This window comes from Podarcis erhardii (genome assembly GCF_964252035.2).
Source record: "Podarcis erhardii genome assembly, chromosome: 12".
NCBI classification, from domain to species: Eukaryota; Metazoa; Chordata; class Lepidosauria; order Squamata; family Lacertidae; genus Podarcis; species Podarcis erhardii.
Window position 1 is genome coordinate 19,235,665 of NC_138513.1, and position 24,816 is coordinate 19,260,480.

A 24,816-nucleotide genomic window follows, 5' to 3' on the forward strand; every position below is an offset into this window, starting at 1 on the left:
AAAACTTTTACTCTGTTTTTATTGCTTTTAAATCAACAGACTCCAGCTGCTTTCAATGTCCCTCTAAAGAGCACCCAGCAGGGAGCAGGAGGAACCCTGCAGTCTCTGCCCTCTCCCTGCAGATAAAGTACATCCTCAGCCAAATACCATCTTCTCGACTCTCAAATTTGGATTTTGGGTGAATTTTGGGACTTTCGCATCAGCCTGCATGCAAGATAGTTTAGCGATTAAAACACGGTAAAAACTACTTTTTAAATTGTAAATTGTACTTGTTCAACGTGACCTCTGGGCCTAATACAGACGCCAGTCTACTGGTACAGGCACATCTGGTCATTTCCCAAGGATTTAGCTTTTTTATCCCTCCTCTTCAAGAACATACAAAGGAACTCTCAGTGTGCCCAAATGAGATGCAATAAGACTTAGCTAAACCTGTCCTCCAGCTATCATGTTTAAAGGATTATCCCTGCATGAATTTCCTCACAATTAGCATTTTTGTCAGGGTACCATTCATAAAAAAAAAAATACCAACTAGATGGCACTTCTCTCACTATCAACAACCAGGGAAGCACGCTCAATGTTTTATTTGTTAATTGTTTAAAAATATTAATTTTACCATTTCAAATATTTAAATGCTTGGCTTACAAACAGAAAATCACTTCTCAAAAGGGGCTCAGGCAATCATTTAGACCACATATATAAGTTTATTATTATTATTATTATTATTATTATTATTATTATTATTATTATTAAAATGTTCCCACATCTGCTGTAACCCACTAACCAGATCTCCCCCGTTGTCAAGGTTCTGGAGCAAAATGTCATTGGCCAACATTTCAGGCAAGCATTTTTTCATTCCAAGATGGGGAGAGGCTGCCAGAACCATGTTTAAACACATTATTATGCTTTAGCAATGTTTATCACTGTTCAAACGTAATTAACGCACACTCACCAGAAAACATTTCTCTGTTGGATATTACATAAATGGTTAACAATGTTCAGCGTTTGAAACAGGCAAGACAGTATGAAGTACTTACTGTCACTAGGGGTGCCCTGTTCTAGCAAGAACTGCTGCCCTTCACTCCATTGCCTCTCCAGAAGTTGCTCTATAGTAACTGGTACCGGGGGCAAATGCTCCACATTGCTATTCCCTGGCTGATCATAACGAATCTGTAAATTACTTACAGGCGACCTGTAGGAAGATTATAAATTATATTTAAAAGGAAGAGGAGGGAGGAGAACCCCACATAAAAGACCCAGCAACTTTCTTTAGCTGCTCCTTAACCCCTTGCAAATCAACATTCCTTAAGATCCCTTACTGGCTCCCATTAACAATGGTTTAAAATAAAATCCCAGCATGACAACAGTTCTTAGAAAATTTCTGTTCAAAATACAAAGCTTCTCTTATTTGGATAATCTAATTTAAAAGTGCCCAGATGAATGCAAACTTCATCAGCTGATGGAATGTTTTGCTGATATAATCAACCACAAGAGCTCTACAGAAGATATATATGTATATAACAAGCAACACCTTTATACAATGCCAGGCAATAAAATACTTGTCAAATTCCTGAGGTCCTCCATAGTTTATGAAATTTTGCACAAATACGCTTACGTGAGATTTTAGGAAGAAAATGACTGTGCCATTCAAATACTTATGGCTTATGTTTTGATCATCAAATATCTTTGGAATCTAGCCCAATGAATAGCTAAAGAAAAGAGGAATGTACCATGCTATTAATCTCTATTTAAAAGGCAAGGCTTCTGTATGATGTAGTATAGGATCTCTGTATAACTGAACCAAGCGATTAAGTCCCTATACTAAAGAAAAACCTTAAGTATAACAGCAGTCAATATGACATGCAAGAAATTAAAGGCACATGTAGACAGTATAGCTAATTTAGGTCACAACAGGAAATCCTGATCAGCATGTAATGTGACAGACACTTTTACAATTTGGAAACTTTTGTTTCTTAAAAAAAAAATTAACACACACAAACCGAGAGCACATTACAATTTCTTTGAGGACTGTGACCTCATTGAGTCTTTTGAGTGCCAAGCATTTCCTGTGTCAGAGTCGAGAGATAACATTACAGCAGCTTCCTATCAAAATTATACTTCAGACATTTTTAAATTCATCTTAAAAATTAAAAATACATATAGACCTAAGATGCTGGTGAATTCAAATACTTCCTGTCCACTTAATTACAAGAATATTGCAATTTCCTTCTGACATTCACAGTTTTCAAGTATAGATTCTTGAACATGACAGCACAAAGCATTTCCCCCAGCACTCTGCCTTAGCTGGAGTAGAGGGCACGTAAAAAGCTACCTACTATTTAAAATACATGTAACTTCTGTCTTAATGCGGCACCATTTATATCAGTATCAGGGCTGCTTTGAATTTAACGGGCTTTGGATCCAACACTTCCTATTGCCATATTGCATAATCTCTGTTGGTTTGACCAGGAATTCAATATTCAGCCTATTATCGCATGTAACTAATGAATCTATGCCCCTATTTCCAAGTAACAAAAATAGTTTCAGATCACATTTACTTAATCTAGTTTAAAGCACATAGAAATTAAGAGAATTGCTGAGAAACATGCAGGAGAACTAACACAGTAACAGAAAGCAAGACCACAAAAGTCTTGTTTTCTGGCCTGGTATGTAGGATATACAGTGTTTTTTGTACTGAAAAGATCACCAGCAACATCCTGCATTGGGAAATATTTTGTTTAAAATCAAAGCTGGTAATCAGAAGAAATAGGCAAAAAGGAAATGAACACAAAGTGTGAATTATTTCATAAACAGCTAACATTCAGTTGGACTCTAGATCTTCTGCAGGATACTATCAGTGATATTACTCAATAAGGAAAGCAAGGGGCAAGTGACAAAGATCAGATTTAAAAGTATCTTATAATTTTTTATTCCACTTCATTTTTACACCCTTGTAAACAGTTAAAAGCTGTTCTTAAAGAACAAAACAAGTTAAAATAGCAAATGGAAATCTCATTTTCACAAGTGGGTATGCTGGGGTAAATCCTAGCCAGAAAATAAATAACCTAAAATTGTGTAAGTGGTCCCCTCTAAGTAAGCAAATCTTGATGATAACTAACTATAGAGCTGGAGTCAAGTGAAATAGGATGCTAGAAAGCATTAAGGGCAAGAAAAGACACAAAGAATTATGTAATTCTGTATAAATCCACATTATGAAAGTACACATATTATACCAAATATGATTTTTTTCTAATAAGAAATTATATCTATAGAATGCTTAATAGCACTACTTGAATGCAGAACATCTTCCATACAAGATTAAATCCAATCAAAAATTACACCATTTGAAGGAAAATTCAGAGCTTGTAGTATGGAAATGTATAAGATCATAAACAGGGTCAAGTAGATATAAAACTGCTATATACTCTTCAGTACAATGCAAGAATTACATGACACCAAATCCATTGTTCTTCCTTACAAAGTATACTAAATCTACAATTGTATCACAGAAGTGGGGCAATATACTACATTGGTTAAAATACAGCATTAAACATATTAATCTGTGGTTATTAGCCAATGTGACCAGAGCAGCACTTCTGCACATAGTCTCAAAGGGTGCAGAGTCGACTGCTGCACAAACCTCCATTCACTTATTTGGATGCATTGTGGGAGATCTGCATAAGCTCTATGTTAATGATTGTGCATTATACAGGCATATATGCTTAGTAGACTGCACTAAATCTAAACCCTTTGAATGTCAGGAATTGGGGGGGGGGGAGGTGCAAAGAGCAGATCATCCCATACCTGCATATTTCCCGAACAATCAGACAGGGCACTAGGTTTACCAAAGGTCACTGGCTAGATCTAAACTGGCAGTTTTTATATATAAAATAGTGGAGTGTGATTAAAAGATACATTGTCCCTTTCCATTGTTTCATGTACAGTGTCAGAGACAGATGTATTGTCTTACACACAATTTTGCACCCTTTTGGGTGTATTATAAAACAGAATGGGATAAAACTGAAGGGTTTCATAAAATCAAAATACTTAAAATCTTAACACATGTTTAACATGTGTTTTATACCTACAGGAGTGCGCATATGCCAAGTTGTTTCATATAAGCATAGATAGCATTTTATTTGCAAGCGTATGTTAATAATGTTTCACTTTGTTATAATTACATGTAATCCATAAATAACAAATATATCTGAAGAAGAGTTGAGTGCTAGGCCATAATCCATAAAGACCTGAAGCAAACCTAAATTCCAGTGAAATCAATGGTACTTAAACAAGCAGAATTTCTGTGTATTCTGTGTCATTATTCCTCTATTTATGAAAGAGTTCTGAAAAGGGACAAGACCCTAATAAAAATACTTAAATAAAAAGTTTTCCAATAATCCACATGTTTACCAGACCAAAAAAAAAATTGATCAAAAGGCTTAGTATGCTGCAACACTAATAATAAGAAAATACATTACATTATCCGTTTTATTTAATTTTAACTAACTAATGCACAATGGAACCCTACAAACAGCTCCAACAGAGATAAAGATGTTTAAGGAAATAGATCTATATACGTAAAAGGCTTAATTTGCAACCTGTCACAGTCCATCTTCATAAGACTTTTGAGGATTTGTCCCTAAGACAATACTGGCCTGATTCTTCAGAAGTGAATATATTTTCAGTCAGTCTTTGGGATTTGCAAGCTCTTGAAAATCAGGCCACAGATCACTAACATTCACTTTACAGTTCATTTACTCTTGTACATGACACAGCACTTCTGATTAGATATGGGACATTGACATGCCTCCACTAACAATGTTTTTTATTTATTACCAACTTATTAAATGACTGCTGATACTGCAGCAGCAGCACATAGTGCTATTCTATAATTAAGCAAAAAGTTTAAGAATGCCAACCAATAATTATGAAAAAAAAATTCCACTGAAGTCAATATACAAGCAGTGCAATACCATCTTTACATGACACTTAGCAACAAATACTATTTCTTTAAACAAAGACATCAGCATAAAGTGATTAAATTCTGGTGACCAGTGTTTCAGTTCTGGTCATGTCTACATTTTAGATTTCATTGCCTTTGGAAGAACTTTCCCTTTTCCTGAACTACCTATCTTTTTCTTTCTTTAACACATTTAAAAAACACATTTAACATATAAAATGTTTACATTTAACATTCTCTCTCTCTCTCTCTCTCTATATATATATATATGGGCATTTGGTAGCTGCTGATATACAGGATTTTACATACAAATAATCAACTAGCCATATAGGTGAGCCAAGATTATGTAACAATTGGAGGGATGTGGAATTCCCCAAAGCCATTTTCATACCAGAGGTAAAATATATTATTTTATTAGTTAATCCTGTTAAGTTGATATTGGGAACATTTTTCTTTACCCCTCTAGACACAAATCTGTACAATTCTGTTCAGCCTAAATGAAAGCATGGCTGATAAGACATAAAAGTTTCCATGCCTTAAAGAATATTTCCTTTGCCTTAACTCAGGAGTGTAAATACTGCTTACCGTGGTGAAAGGCTTCCTCTGGGTGAGCCTCCCCTGCCCACAAGGCTCCGGCTATTGTCTCCAAGATCTTGATCTGCAGAGTAAATATTTCAAAGCCAAGAGTGACTCTTTCCGAGATAATATTTTAAGATGCTGCAGATAGGGAGATCCTTTCAAAATGTAATCCAGTATCTGGGAGTTGCTAGTAACACTAGAGAAGGTTACCAGTTTAAAACTGCTAACTGCAGTGGGGAAGGCATTGTCCGCACACATTTCTCTGAGCGTAGCAGGCCAAGGATTAGCCTCAGTCCTTTCATTGCTTTCAGTTTTATAGCACAGAAGCATGGCTTGCATTTCCAGTACCCTCCCCTCAGCCACTTTTAATTTCTGCAGCGAAAGTAATGAATCACAGCTGTGGACAGCTAATCTGTATGCTTATCACAGCAAATCCCCAGGCTTTGTATTTTTGTTAACACTTTGCATCCCAGGAAAACCCATAAACCGCCCTGTATATTTACTTCTTATCAGTAACTTTTCCCCCCCAGAAGTTTCACTAACAAATGTTAAAGCATACATTATTTTCTAAAAAAAAGTTAATGCCTATTACTTTAAAAGTGAAGAAAAAGAAAGATGGAGAATATGAGATGTGTTTAAAATGTATCATTAAATACATGGAAGCGTCTTGCTTGGTAGGACTCAAAAGGGTTATTTTCCCCTATGGCCTCTCAATAAAATAACCCTATCTGCCCCCTTCAAGGTTGCCCTCCCCCTATTCTGCAGCAAATGACCTCTGGCCTCTTAGAGGGCAAGACATGACTGATCCATTCTTGGTAAACTGCTAAACTCATTCCCTTCCCCCAAACAGGCATGACTATTACGACATGTCAACAAATCCTTAAGGATGGAATGAAACAAAGCAACTCCAGCAGCTCATTAGATTTTTTTTTTCTTCTTTTTAAGCCAATACTATTTTTTTTAAAAAAGCATCATTTTTAAAAACACTGCGAAAGTTTACGTAACAGGATCTCGGTCACACAAACTTGTATTTCGTGCAATTTCATGAATTATGCAAATAAAGGTTTAAACTATTCACAACAAACCCCAGCGCTGCTCTCCCCTCATTGCAGAGAACTAAGAGAAGTGAACGCATCAATCACCAAAGTCACAGGAGACCTTGTTGCATTCCTGCCTGCTCATGGCTCTGCTTAAACATTTACATTTCAGACAGTGGAAGATACACAGCAATGACTTCGGCAGTAAAGCAGCATTCATTTCCAAAATGCAGCAAGCTGTTAAACATGCAGCTGAACCAAAAGCAAGAAGGAATTAGCTAAAAAATATCCTTTTAAAAGATACGGTGCAAAAGAGACATTTTGAAAATCTTTATCTTGCCTGTTTGACTGTTTTCAGACTGAGATGTAAGTGCTCCCATTGTTGAGGTGGGGTTCAGCCTATTGCCATATGTATGAGATGGAGGCAGGCTGAGAGAAGATCCAGGTAGGGTATTTGCCTATACAAAAATAAAATTAAAATATGTTTATACTTTTGCAGAGAAAAACCTAACAAGGCATCACCTGAAAGTGTCACAAACTCAACACAGGCAGTCAAGAATATCACACATGTACAGTCTTCAAATCAGGCTTAGAACCAAATAAATATATTTGAAAACTAAACAAACATTTCCAACTTTATGATACCGTATAAGAGTGTTTCCCAAACTTAAAATAATAGCGGGACAGATGATTTGGGGGTAGTTTTAACAATACGTATTTTTGAAAGCTAAAAAACAACAATAAAGTCAAATAAAAGAAATCTGCCGTAAGCCTTGCACACACATTCCTGGGGATCCATGTATCACACTTTGGAAAACACCGCTGTAGAGCATTGCAACATTCAAACTAATCCGCACCAGAAATGGCATGAGCTACCATTTCAAAGTAACTGCTACAAAATGTTGGGTAACACAGAATTGCTCACATTTCCAAAGGACGCAGGCAATACCAGGGCTTGGCTGCATGGTGACCATGTGGTTTTCCTAATTATTTAATCTTATTAAACCATTTACAGAATAAGGGCAGGTAGACAACAGATGTCTCACAAATGCTTGGGTTCCTTACATCACAAGAAGGCAATGAAGGTCAAAAGATCCAACTTCCAGCTTTATAGTTTAACCGCATAGAGTCATATTTCCTTTGTTGTGCTCTATCATTAGTAAAACCTGAACACGATTTGGTTACTTCCTATTTCATTTACACGAGGAAACCAAGTTTTTGTTTTTGTTTTATTTTACAGAAAACACAGCCATTACAAGTACGTTTCTATACAACGTTGGGCTCCGTGAATCACAGCTCTGCCCCAACCCCCTTATAAGGAAGTTCAGTTTTGGCAGCTGGCCAGTTCAACTTACTGAAGAGCTCATCCAAAATTGTATTCATTCATGTTGCTAACCACAATTCCGAAGTTCTCCGCTGGGACTTGTGCCAAACAAGCAAAATGAACCCTTGAAGAGATAAAACTGAGGAGGCTGGCAGAACTTTTGTCTAATCCGGCGTAATAAAAATACCTTCTTCCCTTAACTCTGTTACTTTCTACTAACATAACTCATTTAATACTCAATTTGGAAGCTTGGTGAACTGCTACCAGTTCTTCAGAGAATTGCTTTTAAGAAGACTATATTATAGATTTCAGCCTCATGGTATTGACGCAGAGAAAGTTAAACACTTAAAAAATTATAAATAGTTTTAATTTAAACTCAAAAAACATGAAAATTTGTTTTTGAAGAAGAAATTAATTTTAAAGGTGTAATCCAGCCAAAGTTAAGTGTCTGATCACAAGCACACTTACTAGGGAGTAAGCCCCACTGGAAAATTACTTTCTCATAAACATACTTGAGATTGTACAACACAACCCATTGAATTCAATGGAATAGTTAAACTTGTGTTTAATATTAAGATCAACAGATTTTTAAAATGCTGAAATTGGACAGCTTGCCCCCATTTAAAAGAAGGTTGACTAGCTGCACACAACATAAATACCATAAGCAAAATATTACAAAGTATAAGCTGCATCTTTAAAAGAATCTTACTCTGCTATTAGGCTTTGGCCTCCAGCCAACATGTTAAGCTTCTACAAATGTATACATTTATCAACTATTTCTAAAGAAAGTCAATAGCCCTTGCTTATAAACCAAGGGAAAATTAAATAAAAAAATTTCTTCCAGTAGCACCTTAAAGACCAACTGAGTTAGTTCTAGGTATGAGCTTTCGTGTGCATGCACACTTCTTCAGATTTCGTGCATGCACACGAAAGCTCATACCTAGAACTAACTCAGTTGGTCTTTAAGGTGCTACTGGAAGAAATTTTTTTATTTTGTTTTGACCATGGCAGACCAACACGGCTACCTATCTGTAGCAAGGGAAAATTGTGCCCCAAAGCCACTCTTCAAGTTTTTCTATTTTCATGTGCAAGCAAAGCACTGACAAGAAATCACACACACACACTTGAAAATTTGGTGATTTAATGCATTGGATGATGTTCATTATTAGGGTAGACGTACTGAAATAAATGACTTTAGTCCATTTATTTCAATGGGTCTAATTCAAGCGATGACTCAGCTGGATATTATCCAGTGCTTTATCTGCTATCAGAACAGAATTTACATGGAAGCATCAGTAAGTAAGTCAAAACCCAAAACAAAGACAAAAAAAATATTTTGCACAAAATACCAAGGAAACCTGGGATATGAGAGAAGATACTTATGAAGTACTGAATTTTCATTACTAATTTGTGGCGTAACACTGGCTAAATCCAGAGCGCAGGTAATTCCTATTATTCTGTAAGAGAATCAAAAGGGCTGAATCCTTTGAACATTTTAACATGTTAGAGATAAGCAAAAAGGAATGAATTACTTAGTCCAATTCATACAATCACTTGCATCACTTGATGGCTCTGTGCTTACAGTTCAGTCCTTAAAGTTCAATCAGTGACAGACTTCCTGGCAAGAATACTTAAGACTGCCAACTAGATTATTTGCAGCTGAATGTGTGAAATGGCTCTATTGAAAAGAACCGGGGCAACATAGATCTTTTGGTGTGCTGCTGTAAAATGGTTTAAGGCAGCACTTCCCAGTTTCTTTCCTCTACAGGCCACTTGAAAATTGTTGAGGGTCTTGGTGGACTTAATGATTTTTCTGCCTGTTGTAGCAATTGTGATGCACTTTGCTAGATGCTGTATGATTTTTTAATTGTATTTTTATTGCTTCTTTTAATTCTTGTATTGTATTATAATTTGCATTCCATATAACTGAAATTGTAATACATTAAAGTATGGTATAAGAAATAAAATAAGCAATAAAAATATATAATTAAAATCAATATGGATATTTAATACGGGCATGCCATGGACCACCCGAGTGAAGCTCATGGATCACTGGTGATCCACAGAAAACAGTTTGGGAACTCCTGATTAAAGGTGTTTGGTTTTACGCTACTTGTTTCTTTAATTTTCTTAGATCGTTTTTAATACTGCTGTTTTTAATTTAATTATATTATGCAAGCTACCTTGTGAAGATTACGCACTAAATGGCAGCCCAAATTAACTATGAATGAGAAAGTTCTCACTGTGGTAGCTGTTCAGTGATGGCTCATTCACACACACAAGTTGCCACTCGATGCAGTACTCAGTGAATATTCATGGAGTTGAATTATGGATTAGAAGAGCAATTTTGAATTCATTTGTATAATCATATACATGCAAACAATATTCTTAAGAAAGCTGGAATTACACGAAATAAAAATACTTTGTAGGTTTTGCCCAAGTCCTAATTCATTTACTGTCTTCTTAATTACTCTCCCAAAAGGTCCTAAGGATTAAAATGCAATAAGAAGGCAAGTCCCCGAGAATTTGCAGAATTTATACAAAAAAATGCAGGTCTTTGCACTTAACTCATTATTCCTCCTAGCACAATAAAAGTACTATGCCCATTTCCAATACAATAAAACACACTGGTGAAAAGCAGAGAATAATGAGTGCTTAGTTGTTTCCCCATCCAAATCCAACTTTTTTGCTGCAAGCATTTTCCTGTGCTGATTCTAGACATAGCCCTTGGACAACAGACCCACTGGCAAAAATCCACAGAGATAATTTCTGACAAGCCCAGTAAGGTTTTTGACTCCCCGCCCCACAGAACAGCAAGACCCCATGCTATAACACAAACTGCTTTTGAGACCCAGCCCTTTCAGAAGCAGTTTGCTATACTGAACAAGGAACTGCTCAAGAAACACAAGCTCCTTGAACACATAATTAGGAGTGTTGTTCTTTGGATCCTATCCATTGATTTCACAGAGATTTAGCTGCAAGTAGTAGGTTTTTTATCTCATCTTGCCAAACATGCAAAAATTGCTGGTACCTTTCCAACCATGGTAGCTATCCAACCCACCCACTAAAACAGGACAAAAGAAAATAATATTTTTCAACATTTGAAAAGCGAAACTTTTTTTTACCACACACACACACACACACACAAATTTAGACCCATTCAAATTCAACATTTTGCAATATTTTATAGTTCCCAGAGATGTACACATTATATTTCAAATATTATTCCTAAATTGCAATAAAAGCTGTTTTAATCAAATTGGTCATTAATTGGGAAGCATATCATGAACCAAAACACTGTCAGGGGAAAAAGGAAATTAGAGGCAGGATTACTATTTATATAGCAACTTAATTTGGACAGGAAAGTAAAGTATTCCATTGCTGCATTGTTAAGGGTGAAGTAAAAGAATCATGTTTCACTTGAAGTTGAAAAACACTGAAGAAGTGTTTCTTTAAAAGGCAGACTCACCCTACCAATACGTTTAAGATAATGGATTCAAGCATGTACCAATATGCAGTTCTGAAACTGCATTTCACTTTACTTCAGCTAACTCAGTTTAATCAGAAACATCAACTCAAGACTGAAATGCACTTTCTACCCATGTGAAACTTAACTTTAATGATGTTTCAGCACACAGATTCTGGACACCTACAAAATGCCTTTTATTTATAGTTATTGCAATGTACTGAAAACAGAAGCAGATCGTGGAAGGTATACCTTATAAAAACATCATTGTAATGTTCCGATTAAAGGCAATACAGAGACATATACCTAGTCTCTGTGTTGCATGAAACAGAAAAGCAATCTGAGTTGTTTTAAATAAGCCATTACCTATTTAGAATTATTTGCTTAATGACATGAGGCATAATCCAGAGCACATCATATGCTGTGCCCATGCACAAACAATTTCCATAGGCTCAAGAGAGCCTTATTTCCCCCCCTCCCCTGACTACATGCATGCACAGGCAGCCAGTTAAGGAGATGGTAGGTCTGTGTTTGCCTTCCATACTCCCATCCTGCCCTTCCTCTCTGGTCAGGGCAGGTTACTCATGCTCAAAAAGCCTATTGTGTTGCACATGCAGGTTAAGAGTAGGGGAAAGATGAATGGGTCTCCATTGTGAACAGACACCCTATGCACATAGGAACTGTACCAACAGGAGAGTGGGCCGTGCCCTAAGATTTTATTAGTAGTTATTTCTATAACTAGCAAATACCACATGATGTGTCCTTACATTTTAAGAAAATCAGTATGTTAGAACAAAACCTGGCAGGATACTTTTTTGTAAATATGACAGAACCCCTATAGTCTTAAAAATCAAGCACAAGCACCCAGTCACCTCAACTTTTAGGGTATTTAGTATTTTCTGATACAGCCCCCATTCCTGTCTAAGCTCCCCACGACTAAGGTTTTAATACTCAGCGTGTGATGAGAGATGAAACCAAGTGTGAACAAGTTTCAGGTCCCATGAGTAGGCTGACTGTTGAAGCTGTCAGGTTCAATTGCATCATTCCGACATTATTCAATGCCCCAAACTTCACTCTAATTGTTAGGGGCTTAACATATTCAAAACCATTGTTTAGGCTAATGCTGAAATGCCCACAGTTGAGTTTCCATAAAGAAGGGGGAGGGATTTAATTGTACTTAAACCATTACTGAACTCTCCTTCATTCATGATAGGACAACAAGAAAGGCCTGAGCCACCAATTCCAAAGCTGCTTTGTAAAATCAGTTTATATCTAATAAATACCCCCTTGCAAATTAATTTTTTTGTTAATAATTGTTGAGGGTCACAATTATTTCCATACTTTAAAATTAAATGAAGAACAGCATCACTATTTGCTTCAGACCAGAAATATTTTCTTTTATTTTTTTAAATTCTTTATCATCAGAATTTGGAAAAGAGGATACAAAGATTATCAAATATATTTTTGCCAAAGCTAAAATGGAAATATATTCTCCATATAGATGTACTTAAAAAAACTTAACTGCTGTAATTTTAATTGGAGATCCTTCGCCTCTCTAAGATGACAAGTGCAATTTTTGTTCCCTCTTCTAGTGGAAGTTGTTTCAACAAAAACACTAAAAAATGTCTGATATCCTGTTGGTATTTATGATTTTTTCCCCAAGTGCTGTTCATTTTACACAGGGTTTACAAAGGGCAATTTGCTGTTAAATCATAGCTATAGCAGGGACGAACAATCTGTGGTCCTCCAGATGTTGGGACTCCCATCAGCCCCAGGCAGTGTGGTCAATAGGTGGGATGATGCAAGTTGTAGTCCGGCAACACCTGGAGGGCCACAATCTCCTCTGCTTCATACAGACAAATAAATCTTAGTTATTTAACATTACTGAAAATTTAAATATAAGAAAAGGGAAAGCTGATGTCCATTTTAAGAACACTCTGTATTTCCCACAGAAAATAACATGTAGCCATATACAGTGGTACCTCAGTTTAAGAACAGTCTGGTTTTAAGAATGATTTGGTTTACAAACTCTGCAAAATCAGAAATAGTGCCTTGGTTTGAGAACTTTATCTCGGTCTAAGAACGGAATCCGAACGGTGGAAGGGCACCAGCGGCGGAAGGCCTCATTAGGGAAAGCACGCCTTGGTTTAAGAACGGTTTTGGTTTAAGAACGGACTTCCGGAATGGACTAAGTTCATAAACCGAGGTACCACTGTAGTTACTTATAATATAAGCCATGAAGTCACTAGATGCAAAGCGCTCTAATCAGTACTGTCTAATCATTAGCTACTAAATAGCTTAACTTGTCTTCTAAATTATCTGATACCTTTATTCCAACATTTTTAATATTTACTGTTAAAAGACAAAAGATACCTGCCAGATACTAGCCCTCTGATTGTTGAAAACCCAAACAGAACAGGAGAGTATGTCTAGGATCAAGTGGAGATACAACTTTATGTTGAATGCGGCTTCAAAGCTTTCTGTCCTCCAGCCAAATGCATATACTGTGAAGACACTGCTATTACAACACCGCTCAGTCTCCAGCAGGAACTTGGGCAAAGTCAGATAATCACTGGTGTACATTTTTTAAGCAAGCTAGCAAGATTATAGTCAGGCAATGGCATGGCATATTACTAAAAAAGCCTAACACAGCATAGTCAATTGCCCCATAATGCACACTAGTCAATTTCAAACACTGTTCTGTACAAAAATGCTCAAAATTCACAGTATATTTATATAAGGGCTTTGCACTATCAGTGAACTTTGGCCACTCCCGTGAAAGGTTTTGCACACAATCTTTCCAAAGTTATATCAAAATTCACGGAAGTATTTTGACATCTTTTCATCGCAATGTAGGCTCTTACCAAAACACGCACACACAAAAACCATTTTTCACATTCACTGCCATTACTATTGTCTCAGGAAGCTAAAGTGAAGTAGTGCTACACTCAGTTCATCGAAGAGGTCAATGTGCCTCAGTTGCCTGGAGACTGATGGTTGCTACAGCAGCACCAGATAAGCCCAACTAAATAAGCTTCAGCTCGAAGGCAGAAAGCATTTACTGCTGGACTGAAACATTGAAGCAGTTGTCTCAGCATGCAGCAGTGTGCACAAAATCATGCAACTGTCTGTCAACCTTGCTAAACCGTATTTATACAGGAGGCCTGCATTACTGAAATCAGTTTATTAAAAAGTAAAGATTTTAATTGGGCAAAATACTACCACTATGAGCAACTATGATTCCTTTGTTCTTCTAGTAGAGTCACATGTTGTGTGGAATTTTCCCTCTGGCAGTAAATTCTTCTCTTCCACCCCAAAGTCCCCAGTCATAATGACAACGAAATAGGATTTTGCGTAGTTTTGTCTAGTATTTGATAAAAACTGTTCAAATGCCATTTTAAAGAAAAACAAGACAACACTTTAATGGAAATCTTTCTACATTCTGAAACTTTTACTCAAATATAAACACCACTAAGTGAAAATATTATTTCTGAAGGAAGTAAAAAATATGATATTTCTGTTTTAGGATCTTTACATTAAGGGGAGGGGGGAGAGAAAGTGAATTAGATATGGCTGCTTTTATGCCTGCCAGCCAGAGGGGGTCACTGCAGAATGATACAAATAACACTTTTCAGAAGCACACAGGAACTCAGGACAAAGTTCAGGGCATGACATACGATTCTCCTATACACTTGTGCATGAAGCTGCTGCACACAGCCATAAACCATTAACAACTTAAATAAGCTAGATGACACTGCTGCTCTATCACTCCTTTCAGGAAAAAGATTGCAGGCATGCTTCACTTGTCTCCCAGATATGTTTTACTTGTCTTCAACAATAACGTTAAAAGTTTTGAGAACATAATAGGCAATGCAAGTATTCTGAATGCTTTCAACCAAGCCAATGAGAAGCCTACTTGGGAGCACACTCCGGTACCTGTCTACTCAGGAGTACAGTACATTGAACTCATTTAGTTTAATGGGGATTACTGACAGGAAAGTAGATAAAGGAATGCCACCTTGCAGACACATTTTATTTTACTATGTTATGGAAACAAGCCCAAAGGGGAGCACACATTTGTTACATGTAAGTCTATGACTTACTATAACTACACATGTTGTCTCCTTCTAACTATCTGACTATTTCAGCATAAGGTACTGAATGATATGTTGCTCTTTATGTACTATTTATTTACACAATGAATATTATTTAAGTACATCAGAAGCTGGCCAGAAAAACAGTAAAACTGGTAACTGGCAAAGTTATAAGGGAAGGAATTATAGCAAAACAATGAATTTGTCGCATCTTCATTACAAAATATCAAGAAATATCAAACCCAATTCATTTTTCTTGAGTAATATATCACAGTAGTCATCCAAGCCTCAATTGCATTCTCTAAAGTAGTTGTAAGTTTTCAACTATTCAGAAAACCAACATGTTTAGAGTCAGCTTTTGTACTATGTAGTTACAAGATTTCCAGAATCACTTAATATGAACAAATTGACCAATCATCTGTCTTGAAATGGTAAGAAAGATTTTTATAAACAGAATTAAGGATGTGGAAAAGCAGCCATGCTGAAAGAACATCAACATACCTTTAACCAGAACATGTTCCTTAAAAGTTTAGGTTTTGGCAGACAGAGGTATGTATGGTATATATTCTGTTTCTGACCAAGTTCTTTGCCAGACACATAAAACTTAGCAGCTATGGAATAACTTAAGATTCTGTTATAGAAAAAAATTATATTGGGAACTGTTAAAATGACAGGAAAACCAAAAAGTGGGTAAACTGAGAGTTGTCAGAGATAAACTGTGTGGCTTCACAAGGGTCTGTACTGAGAGTCGGTATTCTTCAGGTCAGCCTTCCCCAGCCTGGTGCCATCTTCCATGTTTTGGTCTAGACCTTATTAGGCCTAGTCAGCAGGGCTGCTGTGGTTCAAAACATTTGTGGGGCACCACATTAGGGAAGTCTGCTTTAAAGTATCTACAAATGAGGAGGACTTTTTGGTTGGAATGACTAGGAAAAGCAAAGACATGGGTGAATAGGGCTCAGTTTTCCATTCAAGCGCTTGAATTCTGACCAGCCTCCAAGAATTTTGCACAAGTGTGGTGGGTTCTTTCAAGTCACCTGCCTCTATTCAAAGCTAGCTAGGGCACGACAGGCACTTTCTTTTTTCAGCATTCTGGAGCAATGTGGATTAGATTGGCAAGAAAACTGCTACCAATTCTCTGTACTTATTGTATCATGTGGTTTTTTGTGGGGTGGTTGTTGTTTTTAAAGCAGTAGTACAACATGTGATATGCTATACATTCAGATTTGATAGATGGCTACAGATAATATACCCTTTCAGGCTTTCACTTCATCCCAAGATACCATCCCATAGCATACCATGTTTGGAGAAAGGTGTTACGGGTATTTGGTCCTTTCAACCATTCAGTAAAACCATACCACTTGCCCACAAAATTGCTTCACAGTCTGGCCATCTGAAAACTTCAATTTCTCTGCTAGTGCATTATACCAGACAAAGTTAAACTATTCTTGTGTCACACATACACCCTTATTTTTGCAACACCTTGCTGTTAACTTTTTGCAGCTACCCTTAAAAAAGTAGTTGCAAAACAAGATTTAGAGTTCTTTAAATTGTTCTTTAAATTCTCAAAAGGTGTGGTGCACCATACTCATGTGGCAGGAGAGAATGGCAAGTGTGGTGGGAAGATTCAAGGACAATCAAAGAAACATTTAAACATTTCATTTGTGCTGATGAGACGAGAGTTTGTCTCAAATTAAAGCTAATATAAATGAGATTAGCCAACGAAAGCAAGTTCACACCTCTCATCAACTTAAGGTAGGAGGATTGTTTATAATTACATTTTGGGAAGGATTCATGTTCTTATGTAGCTGCATTATTTTACACTTTCTGGATGCCCCATGATCATATTATAAATTAGCTGTGTCCTATGTTATAAATCAAGTACTGCTAAGAGTAGTTTCTTTCTGTTTTCCAATGTATTTCCTACCAGTTAAATTTTTTTGGTGTGGCACAATCAATTTTTTATTCTGAAAGTGTGGCCCAAAGGATGAATATTTGAGAACCATTGCTTTAAATTGTATCATTGTGCTAATCAAAAATAGTCAGAATTTTTTATTAAAAAGAATAATGTATCCCAACCATTTTTTACACTTACATCAATACCTTATCAAACAGTTACTGAATGTATGGACACCCCAACAAATATCATAGTAATAGATCAACAAGGACATGGTGGGACAGGGTGTACCACCCACCCCCATAAAAGTAATTATGACTGGCAATATCCACATTTGGGATTGTGTGAAAAAGTGATACAGCAATAACCAGTAAAGTACAGCACAAATGCCAAACTGAAGCAATAAATATAAGCACAATACCAAATAATATATGGCTTAGTGTTATATAACCTATTTGTTAAACAAGCCTACAAACTATTTAGCATCTACTCTCTCTGCTGCATCTCCTTTTATATGGAATAATGAGACTAAAAATTTATGAATACCTTTCCAAAGATTATGCCTGTTTGTTAGCACATAAATAACAAACAAAGTTTTTCTTTATATATATATGACTACCAGAAAGAACAGCCCTATGAAACCATGACACACATGCTTACAAAGGCAGAAATCATATCATTGGAAGCATCTGTATACTGCAACAGCTATAAGAAAAAAACTCAATTGCAGAGAAGGATAAAAATGAAACCAGACTGAATGAGGAAAAGAAACAACTTTTTACTTACACATAACTGTTTGAAGAATCTTGCAGATCTCTGTATTAACAGCAACTGCAGCAATTAGCTATTTTAGTAGAAGGGTTTTTGTACCTGTATTTATTTCACCTGTGGGGCCTGGAAGAAGTGTTTTGTTAAAGGGGACTCTCTTTAATTAACCCCTTTGGTGCTGAATTTAAAACTTTTTATATTCCCTCACAATGGATGGTGGTTGTTTTTTAAATGCCCCAAGCTTTTTAAAAGACTGCCTTTTTATGTTTTAGGCACAAAAAGCACTGCCAAGACAGCAATTATGATAGAACATAGTAAGCATTTCATCCAATCCAGTACCAAAAGGGTAAAGTACTAAAGGGTAAGCAGGTGAAGCGCCATCCCCTTTTCTCATGTTGTCTTTCACCTAGCAGAAATACCATAATGTTGCCCATTTTCTTATTCTTCTGGCAAAATTTACAGTGAGATGATAAGAAGGCTTTGGTGCTACTAGCTGAGGTTCTGCTTTCAGCTGGAGATAGCAAGAGAAACTTTGTTATGAAATTTCTGCCTTCACAAGGAATTATGTTATTATTTGGAGGTTGAACTCCAAAATGAATCATAAATAATCAAGGCTAGCTCCTTCTCCTAAAAAATATGTTCTAAACACAACTGAATACGGGGGCGGCCCAAGACATTTTGGCACCCGAGGCAGATCCCAATGAGGAAGAAGGGTTCAAGGAAGAACTACGCCAGGAACCAGGAGGAAGTAAGAAAGATCAGGTTCCATGATTTGAAGTGAGCTTCCAATTCTGAAACCAATAAGTAAGGAGAAAGATGCCCGACTTTGGTGTTCAGTCTCTTCATGTGCCAATGAATATAAGTAGGACTGTGCTGTGAAGCCCTGCCCCCAATATTGCACCTCCATACTTGTGGAGTCTTCCTGAGTGGTTTAGAACTCTTGCTTCAGCCAATCACCCTCAACCTCATGTATTGAGCTGACATGTTCAAGGGGCAGAGCTTGGAAACATGCCCCCATTTCTCAAATATTCATTCCCACACAAGGAGCCTTAACAGCAGAAAAGGGCTCAAATCGGGAAGAAGCTTGTGTGTGAGCCTAGGGGGTGAAAAACCACAACCAAACAATGCAAATTGCAGTGATAACTTTTTGCTTATACATTAAATTGTCACTTGTGATATTGATCTATTTTTAAATTTGTTCTTGTATTTATATTACCCCCCCCCAATGATTATTCTTAGTCAAAGCAGAGTACTTTTCTTTTAAGCCCTCAATTTACAGTCCTAAAGACATTTTAGTAGAAGGGTTTTTGTTCCTGTATTTATTTCACCTGTGGAGCCTAGAAGAAGTGTTTTGTTAAAGGGAACTCTCTTTAATTACCCCTTTGGTGCTGAATTTAAAACTTTTTATATTCCCTCACAATGGATGGTTGTCGTTTTTTAAATGACCCAAGCTTTTTATAAGACTGCCTTTTATGTTTTAGGCACAGCATACATCTTCATCATTGTGTATGCTGACTTTGGGGGCAATCTAAACTCTGGCAGAGAAGCAGCAACCCACATTGACAACCTTGCTGGCCAGGGCAGAAGGTGTGGGAGATCAGGCCTAAACTGAGTCTGATGCTGCCACATGATGGCAGTGGCGCTGGCTTAGGCATATCCAGCAGATCCCAGGCTAGTTCAGCTGCTCCCCAGGTACATTCTGGGCCTTTCCACTGGCTGCTGCTAGTGGGGATCCCACCGCCAACATTTCTGCCCACCTGGCAAACAAAACAAGCAGTTCCAGTCTGGCAAAGTGATGCTGACTTTACCACGCAGGCAAAAGCCAGCATGACTAGATGGAGGAACACTTCTGCCCAATCCAAACCACTACCACCCCCAGCCAGGAATAAAGGGGGTTTGGATTGCAGCCATAGTTATAACCCAATTATAATGTCTACTTTCAACAGAGATCTTATAAGGCACTTATTGAAAGGATTAGCTTTGGAAGGCAAACACTGGCACAACGGGGGGGGGGGGGATGGAAATCTGTCGTAATGCTAATATTGAAACCACAGTGTGCAGACGCTCTGAATACTATTTGCAGAAGTTTTATGAAACAAGTGAAGAGAAGCTAACGGGAAGTCACAAATATGAGAAGGTTAGTTATTAAAGTATTTTTATCCTGCCTTTATACATAAAATATCCAAGGATTTTAAGACTTAACATATTATATTGTTCAAATATTTGTATTTAGTTAACTGAAATACAAATAGCCAATATGGCTCATTTGTCGTGGCAGAATATCTCACCAATAAAAAAACCCAACCTACCTGAGTTGTAGCAACAGTTGTAGTTACAGAAGGCGTAGAAGACGGAGACAAAGTTCCCACTTGCTGTACGTGACCAGAAGACTGCTGAGGTAAATGTGAACTGGAAACAGGAGTGCTAGATCCTGAGCCAGACACTGTGTTTGGAAAGGACACTGCTACATCATTGCTGCTATAAATGCCTGAAAGAAAGCACACGTACAAATGTCTTTCTGGATTTATGAACCAAATTAGTACTACATTAGTTGGATCTAAAGAAGGCCCTCTACTGCATTTTATATAAAAACAAGGAGTTCATTAAAAGGCATATGAAACAAGAACAAACCTATTGTGAAGTGGCACAAACAAATTTACAACTGTTTGCGGGTAGGGTAGGGTTTTTTTTGTTTGTTTGGCTTGAGGATTATAACTATAACCTGGAAAATATTTTAAGGTTTAAAGGACAATTATTTAAACAATCATAAATTGCTACATTGAGTAATAATTATCACCCACATAGGTTAGCCTTAACTCTTCCTAGAACGGGTTGGTCAGAAACTTAAAAGTCTAGCTTTTAGATTCTAAAATGTACCGGCAATTGGTCAAGCTGCTTGGACAGCAAGGCGAGGAGGAGAATGTTTCATTGCACAATGAGAAATCTTTGCAGTGTTGAACTGTTGTTCTTAGCACTACATTCAATACAACCCAATATCATTGTGGAAGATTGGTACAAAAACTTAGGTAGAAAACAAGGATGAAACCTTCCTAGATCAGATTACCTACCACATACTCAAAGAGGGGAGAGATGGTAGTACAGTGGTACCTCCGATTACGTACTTAATTCGTTCCAGAGGTCCGTTCTTAACCTGAAACTGTTCTTAACCTGAAGCACCACTTTAGCTAATGGGGCCTCCTGCTGCCGCCGCGCCGCCAGAGCACGATTTCTGTTCTCATCCTGAAGCAAAGTTCTTAACCCAAGGTAATATTTTTGGGTTAGCGGAGTCTGTAACCTGAAGCGTATGTAACCCAAGGTACCACTGTAATGGAAGATTCCAACTCTGTAGATATCTGTTGGAAGGTGAACATTGCTTAGATTTAAAGGTCTAACGAATTCCTGACCTATCTTGTTGAAAAGTTTATCTTCCACAAAGTAAAAGAAGAAATACGGGGACCAGCTACCATGCACCTGATATTCATCAACCATAAGAACTTGTTGGGCTGCTGAGGTGAAACAGCAGAAAGTGTAAGTGACCACAACATCTTGGTATTCATGATACTGAGGAAAGAGAAAGCTTAACCTAGTCAGATGTGCACCCAAGACTTTAGGAAACCTGATTTCAGTAAGTTTTTCTCTTACTGATGTTGATTCCCTGGATGACACTGGGTTTGATAACCTTACATGTGGAAGTGATCGAGTGATTTTAGTATACCATATGCTACATATAAGTCAGCAGTATGATGTGATAGCACAAATAGCAAATGGAATTCTAGGTTGCAACTAGAGAAGTATAGTGTCCAGATTGCAAAAAAGGTACTACTCTATTCTGCTTTGCTTATACTTCTCCTGTGTCCAGTTCTCGATACTGCAGTTTAAAAGAACACTGACAAACTGGAATGTGTTCAAAGAAGGATGAGAAAGATGGAGAGAGGCTGGAGATTTTATGAGGCAAGGTTGAAGGATGTGCATGTTTAACCTGAAGATAGGACTATTAAGCAGCGTCATGCAGATGAAACAACCATTTTGTTTTCTGTTGCTCGAGATGGTGGGATCTTAAGCAATGGATTCAAATTTCAGGAGAAAGAATTTAGACAAACATTTGGAAGAATGATTGTTTCAATCAACAAAAATACAGCTGTTAAACAGTAGAACAGATTGCCTGAAAAATTGTGAATTCTTCTTTGTTAGAAGGTTTTTAAGCAGAAAGCAACCTATCAGTGATGCTATAGTAGTGGGTTTCCTGTATCAGCAGGACGACATTAGATGAAATGAATTGTTGAGGTCCCTTTCTACCCTAGAATTCTAAATTGCCACTTTTTCCCTACTAGCTATAAATACATAATCAAAAGGCCAGAACCAATATTCAGAACATTTCAGGGACACACTAACTAGCGCCTAATTAAAATAGTTGACTTTTAGCTCTCTGAATGCCATTGGGGTGCAACCTTGGATTGCATAATGAACTAAGGAATAATGTTTAAGACTAAATATCTTTCCATGTATTTTTTTTAAATAATAGCTGGTCAAAAGTGTAAGGCAGCTTGAGGTATACCTCCGTACTGCACAGCTATGAATGGAATCTAGGAAAGCCAGTCACAAAAATAATTAAAGAGAAAAAAGTGTTAGTAGTAGAATAACACTATTTTCATTTTGCTACACACAAAAACTGTAATAAAAGGAACCTGAGGAACTATTGACCTATCAGCCTCCTGCAGGCATCTACAAAGTTTTCACTGAGGTACTGAACAATTGACTCACTATAACCTTGGATTTCATCCAATCAATAGAACATACAGACCTTCAATCAGAATTTTGCACAAAAGACTACCTTTTGTGATAAATGAACCTGTGGAGAACATTCTAATATAACTTACCATCCTCTACAGTATTCATAAACTACAAGACAGCTTTTGAGTTTGGAGAAAAAGAACTCCATGTTAAAATTGTTTTAATACACACACAAAAGAATATATGTATAGATGTGGGTTTCAATGAAGAAGAATACATCTCTCTGCTGCTATTGCTCTGATCACTTACCTGTAAAAAGCGTTTTCTAACAGCTATTATATTGATTTTTTTAAAGGCTTCCTGAGTGCATTCAATCATATTGCTTATTTTATGAATGAAATGATAGTATTAGAAAACATATCTGAGAAATGTTATATAAGTCATGGATGGTTTTCCTACAATAACTTTCCATTCAGCAATATGCATATTTTATTGATATCCATAAACCTTCAAAGAAGGTTTTGCCTTTATTATTATGTTGCACCAGGTTTCACTTCCTATCATTCTATATTTGATATGTTTATTAAAAGCTATTTTATCTGTAGGCATACATTGTGTATTTTAAATCATGGCAGGCTGAGAGCATATTGACTTAGTGACTTTGTGACACCAGCAACTGCCACAACAAATTTGTACACCCCTTCATATCTATTTGCATGATTAAAATTCTCAGTATTAAATGTAGCTACTGTATATTCCTTACTTAACACTGTTAAATCAAAACACCATTAAAGTAAAACATTACTCTCATAGCATTTGTTAAGAGTCTTAGACCAGGACCCAGAAACCCAGGGTTAAAATCCTTACTCAGAAAAGAAGCTCACTGCCTCTCAACCTAACATAGTTCACAGAGGGGTTGTGATGATAAAATGGGAAAAAGAGAGCCTTGTATATAATCTTGAGCTCACTGGAGGAAGGTGGGATATGAATTTAATAATAAATAAGACAAATATACTCAAATATTACAGGCTTTTGCCAGGCTTATAGCACTTACAGAATCACATTACTACTACTAATGATGTTTGGGAGGGGAAAAATAAGTACTTTAAAAATTACTAATGAGAAATTACTTCTGATGAACATGCAGGGAGATGTAAATGAGGAAGAAGCAGTGGGAAAATGAGGAAAAATGCATCATAGCAATCTTGGAAAGTGGACTGAAAGTGGACTCAGAGGTGAGCAACATAACAGCTATTTCTGGACACACCGAACTTGTGGCAGCATGAGTATATAATGGAAGATTCTGCCAAAGTAAGGGACAGGAATACAAATTATGGTCACTGCGGAAGAACTTACTTCTTCCAAACACTACCTAATTTGGTGTGAATCTCAATAATTATACAATACCTTGACCATGCATCCTTAAGATAATGCCTTTTTCTCAGGCGCCACTAGTCTTGAGGCTGAATAAGAGCACTGGCTATATATGCAGACAACGAATGTGTGTATAGACACATTTTTGATGGCTGCTCTACAAGCCTGAGAATAAGCACCCTTCATTTTCAGCTACCTTTCAGTGATAAGAGTTAATAAAGAATGAGAGAGCATTCCTTTCAAGGATGGCTTCAGAAATCGAAACATCCTGGAAAGCACAAACAACCCTTTTGCGCGCGCGCGCGCGCACACACACACACACTCCACAACTTACCACAGTCCCTCTTTATTTTAGGACAGAGCTTTCCAAACTTTTCATGTTGGTGACACTCTTTTTAGACATGCATTATTTTGTGACACAGTAATTCAGTTTTACTAGCAAACCAGAGGTTAAATTAACCCCCTTCCAGCCCCAGGAGGAGGATGGAGAGCATTCGCACAACACACCTATACACTGCAGCCCACACACTAACGTGCTGTGACACACAGTTTAGACAGCTCTGTTCCAGGATGTTTGGCATCCTCCATATTT

General features: G+C 37.1%; 1 protein-coding gene across 5 annotated transcripts in view; it reads right to left on the bottom strand.

Moving 5' to 3' along the window:
• The window catches only part of MLLT10 (MLLT10 histone lysine methyltransferase DOT1L cofactor), a 100,818-nt gene that overhangs the window by 7,746 nt on the left and 68,256 nt on the right, over nucleotides 1-24,816 (bottom strand). For all 5 annotated transcript variants that reach the window (XM_081881926.1, XM_081881924.1, XM_081881928.1 and 2 more), the window contains 4 exons: nucleotides 20,429-20,607; nucleotides 6,914-7,031; nucleotides 5,543-5,615; nucleotides 1,035-1,189 (listed from right to left, as the gene is read on the bottom strand). In XM_081881926.1, the coding sequence (XP_081738052.1) occupies nucleotides 1,035-1,189; nucleotides 5,543-5,615; nucleotides 6,914-7,031; nucleotides 20,429-20,607 (525 nt within the window). The remainder of the gene's footprint in view (nucleotides 1-1,034; nucleotides 1,190-5,542; nucleotides 5,616-6,913; nucleotides 7,032-20,428; nucleotides 20,608-24,816) is intronic.